This window comes from Colletotrichum scovillei (genome assembly GCF_011075155.1).
Source record: "Colletotrichum scovillei strain TJNH1 chromosome Unknown Contig00006, whole genome shotgun sequence".
Taxonomy (NCBI): Eukaryota; Fungi; Ascomycota; class Sordariomycetes; order Glomerellales; family Glomerellaceae; genus Colletotrichum; species Colletotrichum scovillei.
In genome coordinates, this window is record NW_023336264.1 from 3,383,794 (window position 1) to 3,395,020 (window position 11,227).

The following is an 11,227-nucleotide window of genomic DNA, read 5'->3' on the forward strand; positions in this document are numbered from 1 at the left end:
CGTACGATCGCCATCCTCCTCCTCCTCCTCCTCTTCTCCTCACTCTCCTTGTTCGACTCACCTATACTCTTCTACAACTCATACGACCGGATCAACATCGACTCTTCTATGGATTAGATGGTTCGGAAAGCGAATTAATATCTGGCACCGCTGCGGCTCGACGCCTGCGCTCATCTCTTCGACGACCAGTGCCAGTTGAATAATCGACGAGATGGATAGCTGGGGATATGGAGGCGATTTGTGGACGAGGGCCGACGATGACAGCGTGACGGACAGTAATGGCGTGGCGGATTCATTACGAGGGCCCTTCAAGGCAACCAACAACTCGACATCGGCCATCATTAACCAGTTCCGCTTTCAAGCCGCCAAATCGATTCGAACCTCGACCATCATTCTCGCCGTCTTCAATGTTATTGCCGCATTTGCAACAGCAATTGGTATCTTTTGGGATGGTTATGCAACGGCCAAGAGGAACAACCAAAAGTTCGGCTTCAGGTACGCCCATCGTTGCCGTCACCAATGGGTCAAGTCAATGGACTAACATTTTGCTCCAGAACGCATGGGTTCACCTTCGTCGGACCTGCAGAGTCCTTTCCTCTCGTTCTATCTGTCGGCATCGTCGTTCAAGGCATCGTCTTTGCCATTGCACAGTCGACTGGACTCGACCATCTCCTGACTTTAGGTTGCACTATCACCTCCCAAATGATGCTGCCTGGTTCGTAGCCCTCAATTACGTATCTCAGAAGCTCGGCTAACAATCGTGTGTAGCGGTCTTCATTGTTCCCTACATCCAACTCGTATTCGCTCTAGAGGTGGCCATCCGGTCCCTACGAAAGAACCCACTGCCGTCTCGTGGCAAGTGGAATGTTACCATTTGCCTCGCCATCGTCGGCACTTTTCTCCTCATTACCTACCTAGTCACCCTCTTCGTCCGCCCTCCCAACTTCTGCTTTGCCTCGCTTTTCTGGTTCGTCCAGCGCTGGAAGGAGGGCTGCTTCGTACTACTCACTTTTATCTCGGCGGCGTTGCTGGGCTCGGCTCTGGTGATCTTCTTCCGTCTCCACAACAACATCAGAATCGAGAACAGTGAGCGCATTGCCGCGTCTAGAATGGTCTACTTCCTGGCAGTAGCCTTCATCTCGACTGTGAGTATTAACAATGACATCTTGTCCGAGTCCACTTACTGACCAATACAGACTCTCCTCATCCCCTTCTTCTTCAACCTCTCCTTCACGGAACAGCGAGGTGCCACTGGCCAGGCCCTGACGCTGTCCATGATTGCCTCCGTCGTCGCCAACGTGTCTGGCCTACTGACCGGCGGTCTGCATCTATTCTTGCGATCAAATACTCTATCTACTATCGGCCCCCGCCAAGGCGACAAGTGGGAGTCGGAGCGTAATAAACTCAAGGCCGGCATTCGTGTCTATAATGGCGACGATGATTACGAAAACCACATGATGAACCCTGTCGGCCGGGCCCGTTCGCTGCGACGCATGGACAGCACCGACAGCCTCGTGCCCGAGAAGGAGGAGGAGGCACGCATCGAGAGTCCCTCTGGGTCTCCCACCTATGCCAACCCTCTCCGACAAAACGCCGTATGGCAGCCGGCCCGCTCCCCTCTGAGGACGCCGGAGCCTGCTCAAGTATCAACCTACCAGGTGCCCAAGGCCCATGCTCGCAAGAGGTCCTACTCCTTGTTCCCATCTGAACAGAACAACAACACCAAGTCAATCACTCTGCTTCCGGCGAAGACATACGCCCCTGGCGCGAGAATCCCTGACGAGGACGAGATGATGCTACTCAGACCTCCGCCATCACTCCACCCTCAGGGTATCCGCCATCGTCGCGATTCTTCGCTTGCATCTTCAGCGACTGTGCAGATTGGCCTGCGGCTGTCAAACGTCGACGACATGCCCCCGCTCAACTCACAGTACTTCCAGAATAATGCCAGCGTGAACAGCTTGAGCTATCCCGATGAGAGGGATGACGAGCCTATCAAGCGGCCCAGCCCCTTGGCTCAGGTCGACGTCCTGAGCGACAGTGGTTCATCCGACTCTGAGGAGGATGCGACCTTGGTCTCATCTTCTCCCATCCGCCCCCAAAAGGATTTGCGGATGAAGACGCTCCCATCTGTTCCCAAGGTCACCGTACCCAGGCAGTCCCAGCTCAAGGAGCAAGAGCCGGAGCAGCTTACCCTCAGCCCGGCTGTTTACAGGCCTGAGAGCCCTCAGAAGACGAGGGTGACTAGCCCTCAGGGTGTTGGCTTCAACACCCCTGCGCAGCGAAAGAAGTCGCCGGTCAAGTGCACCAAGCAGAATTGCCAATGTTCTGCTGAACACGACAAGCGCAACTGGATCTAAGTCCAGATCCGCGACCTGTACCAATACTGGCATTTATCGCACGCGCTACAAAAAAACGTTATAGACACTCGACTAAACCGGGCGGTAAAAGCGTATGATCCAACTTTTTCGGTCACTGAACGGAGTTTGTTGGCGAACTATTTTCTCTTCTTATATTTACTATTTCATTGGATGGCGTTTTTATGCGGAGATACCTGTATGACTAATAACGTCTACATATTGTTTGTTTCTTATGTCTCTTGGGCGATGTGCTCCAAAAAAGCACATTGTGTACGATCTTGGGGGCGGAACAAGGCTTTCATTGAGTGTAGGAGAACCCAGTAAAGGAGGAATCAAAGAGTCAAGGACTACCAAATGGAAGGATGGCAATGACGACGGTATGACTAGCCACGAGACGGACTTGGCGAGCGGAGGTAAATGCCACCAGAGGGCTCTATAGCACAGAAGAGATAGCTCAATGAATCAAAGAGCTCAAACAATCATGAACTTGGCGGACTACTTGCATAACACCGTGATAAATGCCAGTCCTTTCCGCACTGCCAGCTACTGCTGTCCGAGGTGCTAATTCAACTAACAGGAAGCTTGAACACTAATAGTTCCCTGAAACTACAGTACCTGGGAAATCGTCGTCTGCCTTGGTAGAAATTCCACGCTCATATGATGAATTTTCCGTTTTCACTGGCTTTGGAAGTCACGCTGCATTCAATCCAACTCTCAAAGGAGACCGTGTAGTTCTAAACTTACCTTGCCTTTTTTGTTACAGGAATCTCTCTGTTTTTGGAACACGAGGTCAGACATTTAGCGGTATTATGGGATTCTCCGAACGGCGATTTGAGGTTGTCATGAGGTTGGCGCAGAAAATTGGCAAGCCTACTGACACCGACACACAATCAAGATAGCGGAGCTAGTGGTAATTCATCTGCTTGATCTCGGTGCAAAAGGTCCTGCGGGTTCCATAACGCAAGAATCCTACGTAGCTCTGCTTATTTCATTTAGTCTTCTGCTGGTCTGCCTCCACACGCCTCTCCTCCCACTTATCCCAGCCAGCCTGGCACGGGTCTTCTTCCACGACAAGATCCCGAAACCTGAACAACCGCGCAACGGGCGTCTGCAAGCCCCAGGCCAGAAGCCCAAAATCCCTCGCAATGGCCGTGACCAAAAACCAGCCGATGGCACACACCGTCCCGGCCAAGCACCCCACCATCACCTGCTTCTCGGTGTGGTAATTCAGGTATATCCGGCTCCACGCCACGGCCGCAGCGATGCCCAGCGCAGCGGCACTGACCACGACGCGCTCGACGAGCGAGTACGGCCGGTGGTGCCGGCGCGCGGACGAGGGACGGTGCCTGACCAGCAAGAACAGGACGAGGAAGACGGACCAGTAGGCGACGAACTGGGCGTGGGAGCTGGGCATGCCGTAGCCCTTTCCGTGGATGCGGCGGGGGCGCTCCTCCTTGATCAGGCGCTTGAGGGCGAAGTTGATGGCCTCGCAGCCCAGCTGGCCGGTGAACATGAGGGCGATTTCGACCTCGCGGGTGGACCAGATCAGGGTCGCGTAGACGATGCAGAGGGCTTGCGGGAGGAGCGCGAGCCATGCGCAGAGGAAGGAGAGGGAGTCGTCGGGGTCCTATGTGTGGTTTCGAAAGTATTGGTTAGTTTTTTTCTTCTCGTTCAAGCAAGTCACTGGCAGTAAGTATTTCCTCGGGGTTCTGGTCTCACATAGTAGACGTGTGTCAGGGAAAGCGAGGCTAGTGGTCTCGTGTCTTGGTCCATGGTTTTCGACTCGACTGCATTTGCCTGGCCGTGAGTTTCGATATGATGGCCTTGTCCTCGAGGGGGATTTGGGGGGGAGGAGAGGGATCTGGAGAGATCTTAAATGCGAGATGCCATGTGCCTCGGCGGGAAAGAGGTTGGGCGGTGGAGAGATGTTGGGCTGGCTGTCAGACTGACTGACTGACTCCTCCTAGGGGCTGGTAAAGTTAGAGCAGACGTCGCGGATCGTGGTGCACAGCACTTTAGAATTGTCAAAGTGCAGCTGTGCAGAGTGCACCGGGTCCCTTCTACGGCCAAGCTTCTATTTCTTCTTCTCTTCCATTGCGTACTTGCATAACTACGTCAGGTTGCATAGTTTCGAGCTCGGACCAATCGGGAGCTTGTATTTCCCCGTCAGCCAGCACAGGATGCGGTTGTGCGAGCATGCCTACCTACCTAATTTTTCTGTGGCGCCTTTGTGGCTTGTAGGTATCCGTAGGCCTGGACCCTTCGTGCCTTCCACATTTCCTTGAAGGTTCCCGTCGCGGCGTCGCCCTTTGTCACTCCTATCGGCCGAGGGACAGACTGATAACGAATGACCCCACCGTCATTCTTTTCTGCTGCCTCTTTTTGCCCCGCGATTGTAACGGCCAAAGAGTCATCATTTCATTGTCTGTCCGAACGCCAGTCAGCCATTTTTTGCTTGATCTAGGCGCTCTTACAGCTGCGATCTCTCGCTTCTTCTCCCCTGCGCTAGATTACTTACCTTGGCCCGAGAAGAAAAAGAAGAATGGTCCCGTCATAGCCAGTCGCACTTCTCGCGGGTTCCGCGACCGTCTCCAGTTTATTTCCAATCATCACCATCACGCTCTCGCCAACACCACCAAAACTTTGCGACTTTCGCCACCAGTCGTCTCTCCGCGTTCAAATACCCATCTCTCATGTTCGCCGCTACTTCACACAAGCTCAAGACCCCACTCGCTTTTTGACGACTGTCTGGCAGCTTTGATTTTAATTTTCCTCAAAGCATGCAATACGCGCCTTCCGACCAGTAATAGCCATGGACGACGATAGCGACGACCCGCGCCAGGATGAGCTCAGTTCTCTGCAGGCAATCTTCCCCGAAATCGAGCTCGACGACCACCGGCCCTTTTGCTTCACTATCGAACTGCCCGTTCATCCCGCGAAACCCGTAACGGTCACCTTCCCGGCCGCATCCAATGCCGACGACACCGCCGCCGCCCAGGTTCCCGGCGTCGAACCCCGGGTCGACTCCCATGAGCTCTCGCACCTTCCCGCCGTCGTGATCCGCATGGGCTTGCCCAAGGGCTACCCCTCCGACAAGCCCCCGAGTGTCAGCATCAGTACATCGCCGCCGTGGCTGTCCGCAGGTGTGACCAAAAAGTTGGAAGACGACGGACCGAGATTATGGGAGGAGATGGGTCGCGACATGATTGTCTTTTCCTACATTGACCAGATCCAGCAAGCGGCTGACGATGTGTTTGGCATGGTTGACGGAGCTGGCGCGTTGGAGATCGACCCGTTGCACAAGATTGCCATTCTGGACTACGACATTGAGGCTACTCGGGCGGCATTCGAGAAGGAGACCTTCGATTGCGGTGTTTGTCTAGGTATGGTTTCCCTCCGCGTCCCAGTATTCTTGGCTGCTAACGCTTACTATCGGCAGATCCCAAGAAGGGCTTAATGTGTCACAAGATGCTCGATTGCGGCCATATCTTCTGTACTCAGTGCTTGCAGGAGTTCTACAGTAATGCTATTACGGAAGGAGACTTAGCGACTGTCCGCTGCCTCGCTCCCAATTGTTCCAAAGAGCGTGCCGAAGCGGCGCGAGGATCGGGCAAGGGCAAAAAGAGGAAGGCCAAAACCTCGATCAGTCCTAGTGAACTGCTTCAGATGGGGCTACCCCATGACATGGTGACTCGCTACGTGACGCTCAAGTACAAGAACGAACTCGAATCCGACAAGAACACGATCTACTGCCCCCGATCTTGGTGCCAGGGTGCGGCCAGGTCCAAAAAGCACCGGAAGCCCGAGGGACTTGAGACGATCGACGAGAGTTCGGATGAGGAGACGGAAGACGAGACCGACGCTGACGGAGAAGACGGTGCGGGCGAAAAGAAGAAAAAGGCGAAGAAGAACTTCCAGGCTGAAGATCTGATAGCCATCTGTGAAGACTGCGGGTTCGCTTTCTGCAGCCGCTGCTACCAGTCATGGCATGGCGAGTTCATCAGATGTACGCCCAAGCGAGACAAGGGCGAAATCTCCGAAGAGGAACAGGCCTCAATCGACTACATCAACCTGCATACGACGCCCTGCCCTACGTGTGGTGTTCCGGCGCAGAAGACTCATGGCTGCAATCATATGATCTGCTTCCGCTGCGCCTCCCACTTTTGCTATCTATGTTCGGCCTGGCTCGACCCGAGAAACCCGTATGCCCATTTCAATGAACAGCCCAACGGCAAGATCACTTCCTGCTACATGCGCCTGTGGGAGCTCGAAGGCGGCGACGGCGACAATGTCGATATTGGCTACGCTGGTGGACACCAGATCGAGCGGCTTTTGGAGATCCCACCTCCCGCACCTCCAGCTCCGGTTATTGACCTTGTTCCCGAGATCGAAGAGCCGGACGACAGCGATTCGGATACGGAGGAGAACGATGCAGATCGGCCAGCACGTCCTGCGGCTGGTGGTGTTGCTCGAGAGGGACCGCTTGTGTTACGTATTGAGGCCAATCCAGCTCCCAGAGGAGGTCGGGGAGGTGCAGGAATCGGAGCAGCGCTTCATGGTCCTATCCCGCCAGCCGCACCTCAGGCGCCGCCCAATCCTGCGAGAAGAGGATTTCCGGCAGCTCGAGGTGGACGAGGTGGCCGTGGAGGCCGAGGCGGTCGTGGTAATCACAGAGGCGGACCTGGACAGAACCAGCAGCCGGAGGCTCGACGGGGGGCGCCTCCCCGTCGGCATGAAGACTTTGACCCCGATATGGTCGAGGGTTTGGGTGACGGAGAGCTCGATGCGGCGCAGCAGGCTTGGATCAGAAACTTTGTTCAAATGGCGTTGGCGGATCAGGAAGGGGATAGCGACGACGACTGAATAATGAGGATTCACTGTGAAATGGATGGGTTACTTAAGGTACAATCGGGCGGGGTGTTCACCTTTGGTAGAAAGGGGGCGTGATACCGCCTCACGGCATAGTAACTTGGAGACGACGACAGGATGATGGGATGATGAAGGTCTAAGAAGACGATGATGTTAATGAACCACAAACACTTGACTAGAACTTTAAAAACCGTAATTTGTGGTGCTATGATGTGATAAAGAGGCAGTTGCTCAGCAGCATCTCGGCCAAAGAACGAATGGCGCCCTCCCTGCTTCCCCTTTCTTTCTATGAAGATCGGTTTTTTATCTAGAATATGAACATCTAAGGCACCGAGCACCGACCGGCTTGTTAATGCAGAACTGATGTTGAACCTTCTGCCCGTATCAGTCCCTTTCAATTCTAATCCTCTCGCTTTCCAGCTACCTTTGCTCCTGCTGTGAAAGACTTTTGGGATCATGGCACTTGCCCATGTACGAGGTTGTTGCTCTTGCAGTGCTAGCATCATCAGCAGCATAGGCTACTTCCCAAGGCAAAGTTCCATCTACAAAGGCCCCCCTTTCTCAAAGTCCCTTCAATAAGATATGCGGTGGCTAAGGGGGGCTACAGTATTCACATGACGCCGGGTAGATGTAGGGGCAGGATGACGACCGATACCCTACTCATCTTCACCCTCCTTCCGATGTTTGTCCTCTAGGTAACCCTTTTTGATCTAAGCTACGCTTTGCAGGCCACATTCAAGACCCGAAAAGAAGACTTGGTATGCTGTGGGTTACAGAGCAGGAATCCACAGGCATCTCAGAAAAGTGAACTTGCTCTCCCCTGGTTCCTCTCTCCCGTCCCCTTTCTCGGATATCCCGTCCTCAATCTCCCAGGCTTTTCTCCTTCCAGATCGAAATATTTCCCGGACCCCCTTTCCCCGTCTCTGTCCCCCCGACTGCCGAGCCCGATTGATTAAATTTATAACCTAGGGAGTACTCCGTACATCCGTACAGCTAAACACCAGAGACATAAACTACGAGGGGGCAACGAGGTCGGTGTAAGGATCAAGGAGATGGGATATTGAAGCCGGGGCCCGGGGGGAAGGGGGAACAAGCAAGTGGGAACAGTACAAAGCCACCATTGCCAAATTCCCTCACCTTGGAGCCTCAATTCGGTGTACGGATATGAACATGTAATATCTAGAACCTCTTAACACTTCAACCTCAGGGTCTGATGAACACCTCCCTTCCACTGGGCCCGAGCCGAGCAGACGGCAAATATGTGATGACACTGCGCCAAACGGTTGACCGTAGCTTTCCCATCTCGCTTGAATCACTTCGCCCCCCCGACCCTTTCGGAATCCGACGACGGCATCTGTTCTTGCTTCCCAGGGGAGGTCCCAGGAGGAGGAAGAAGGAAGGGGGTCTCATCACATCTACCAAGCCATTCATCCATTCATCCAACCCATGAGAACGGATACCTCGAACGATGTCACAGAATCCAGGCAATATATCACGAGAAGAATACCCGCGCGGAGTGGTACTTGAGAATGAAGAGAAAAGGAGAAAACACAGACGAGACCAACGCTGGACAGCTACCTTTTCGTACGCGCGAACAGAGGAGACGAGAGAGAGTGTACGGAGTACATTCTACCATTATGGGAGCCAAAAAGCATCACAAGAGAGCGGGATTCAAGTCACGGACGAAGAAGGCTTGATCTTCCTTCCTCGGAACATGTCCCATCAAGAGAAAAGGTACGTTACTCTCCCCAAACTGTCCAAACTGCTCCCTCTACGGATACTCCTCCTCTTCCTTCAACATCCCAAGCTCGACCACCACCGACGGCCATCCTGAGACGTTCGTCCTTTCAAATCACGCAGAATATAACGCACCCAGCAACATACCTACATACCCAGCTAACCACAGAGTATCTCTCTCTCAAATCTCGCCTACCCACTCGCGCCCACGGGCGCGGGAGGAGAGGGGGGGGGGAAAGGGGGGTTACGTTGTATTGTGGTATGTACCGACTTTACCGTAGTATTTCCATACTGATACTCCGCGTACACAAAGTCACTCACTCTTCTCTCCTGCCAACAATCTCTCCCCTCGTCAAAGGCCCTGTCAACCAACCTCTCACTCCGCCAGCCGCTGCTCGGCTTCCTTCCTGCCTTATAATCAGGGGCATAAATGGAAGGCTGCCGCCTGCGCCTGCGCCTGCGGAGAGCTCTCAGGTAAGGCACAAGGTAGCTCTGGTTCTAGCAAGGGGGGGTCGGAAGAGAGGGGCAAGGTAAGGCCAGCCCCAAGTCAGTGTAGCAAAAAGAAAAGGGGACATTGTGCGAACCTGACAATCAAGGGTCAGCAAGGACTCGAGAATAGCGAAGCAGAGCAGAAAGGGGAAAGTAACACCCTCAGAGCTGCTAAGAAACGGGTGCTACTCTCCAGAAGAAGCTCTAATCTGTAGTATACTACTCTGCTCTGCTCTCTGCTCTTCGCTGCTACGCTTTCCGGGGTGCGTGCTTGGGGGTTCAGTTAGTTCAACGGCTTTTCCAACCCCTCCTCCTGTCTACCCACCGTGCTACCCTCCTTCCTCTCCCCGAGAGAAGCAGCGGACCGCGTGATGGGTGACACGGTTGGACGCGGGTCACGGGCGAGGGACGGCGGGCAGCGGGATAGCTTGTGTCGTCGTCTGAGTCGTGATGGTAGCGGGCGGACACGATATGAGGGAGATGGAGCCGCACGCGAGAGGGTTCGTTCGCTTGAATCGTTATGAGGGCTAGCTTTGCGACTTGACCGTACAATTCGTGAAGTGTCCCGCCGGGCGTGTCGTCTGCCGGATAGGAAACAAGGACCAAGAAACCTGAACTGCCACCATCCCTCCCCTTCCCCAGCAGCTCAACTCAGATCCCGTAGCTTTTGCTCATTTACGAGTAGCAGAGCAAGTTGGTACGGATAGACCCCGAAAAAACCCAAGCGGGTCCGGAAAGAGGAGAGGCGAGCTTTGAGAGAGGGGCTCCGGGGGGTTCACCGAAGGCGTGGCAACCCAGCAAGCAGATTAACACAGGAAGAAGAAAAAAACATCCGAAGAGGACGACACAGCTCGCTACAGCATATTGTGGGCATCGTTGCAGATTTGCAGAGTAAAAGGGGGGAAGGGGGCGTGTGTTCAGGTGAGTTCGAGTGTGATGGAGGGGGGATGTGGATGTGAATGGGGCCATTCAAATCATTGCTCGAGTGGACATGGCCTTAAGATCCAAGGTCTTAAGATCAAGGTTAACTGCCACGGCCCCAGGCCCTTGATGCTCCCGTACGCCATACGTCCCATGGCAGGGAAGTATGAGCGAGCGAGAAAGAGAGGCGGAGAGAGCCTCGAGGAGAGTAGGTATGGTGATACAGCCAGAGACCGAGAGAAAGAGCAGGTAGAGGAGGGGTGCCACCTATCAAGCTCTGATCGCCGTCGCGTCTGCAACCCGTATACACACCCTCCTCTTCTGTCAAAATCAAGCTGTAGGTAGTGGCGTCAGTGAAAGAACAGGTAACCTCGTCGTCGCCGCCGCCGCTGCTGTCCGTGCCGTCGTGTTGGATATGTTGCCACCGGGACAACTGCTACATACGTAAGGTTAAACCCACGACCGTCGATTCAGAAAAGTGAAGCCATCTACGGTCATAAAACTTGCAAGGCCCGAGATCACCGGAGCATTCGGCCCTGTGAGAGTTGGCGATCACTCAGTCTCCGAGTGTTGGCCCTACGGCAGCATGGCCATAGCTGCCATCTCCCTCATCTCGTCATCTCGTGATATTGCTCATGGATCATGGACCCGGGGAAGTCAGTACCGGATGGGGATCAAGCACGTTGACGACGCCGGCGAGGAAGTGGAGAAGGGGTCCAAGTGCCGTAGGTTCTATGCAGTCGTGGAAAGAACCCACGTTGCAATCTTGCTGTGATGGATTCTCGCCAGATTCACACTTTTCTGCTGAAGACAAGTGGAGTGAGGCCAAGAGTGGGCAAGGCAAATGTTGA

The 11,227-nt window shown here is 54.2% G+C and overlaps 3 protein-coding genes across 3 annotated transcripts; 2 read left to right on the plus strand and 1 right to left on the minus strand.

Moving 5' to 3' along the window:
- Positions 1–211: 211 nt before the first annotated feature.
- HER10_EVM0000276 (uncharacterized protein) lies at positions 212–2,360 on the plus strand (the record flags this gene model as incomplete). Its single annotated transcript, XM_035470064.1, has 4 exons — positions 212–495; positions 555–715; positions 769–1,145; positions 1,197–2,360. The coding sequence occupies 4 exons, from the start codon at positions 212–214 to the stop codon at positions 2,358–2,360; spliced, it is 1,986 nt and encodes a 661-aa protein (XP_035332019.1).
- Positions 2,361–3,258: 898 nt separating this feature from the next.
- HER10_EVM0004998 (PAP2 superfamily protein) lies at positions 3,259–4,398 on the minus strand. Its single transcript, XM_035474624.1, has 2 exons — positions 4,080–4,398; positions 3,259–3,987 (listed from the first exon to the last, which is right to left on the minus strand). The coding sequence occupies exons 1-2, from the start codon at positions 4,131–4,133 to the stop codon at positions 3,349–3,351; spliced, it is 693 nt and encodes a 230-aa protein (XP_035332566.1). The 5' UTR covers positions 4,134–4,398; the 3' UTR covers positions 3,259–3,348.
- Positions 4,399–4,711: 313 nt separating this feature from the next.
- HER10_EVM0011138 (RWD domain-containing protein) lies at positions 4,712–7,391 on the plus strand. Its single transcript, XM_035480576.1, has 2 exons — positions 4,712–5,743; positions 5,800–7,391. Exons 1-2 carry the CDS (start codon positions 5,173–5,175, stop codon positions 7,221–7,223), a joined length of 1,995 nt encoding a protein of 664 aa, XP_035333344.1. The 5' UTR covers positions 4,712–5,172; the 3' UTR covers positions 7,224–7,391.
- The last annotated feature ends 3,836 nt before the right edge of the window (positions 7,392–11,227 follow it).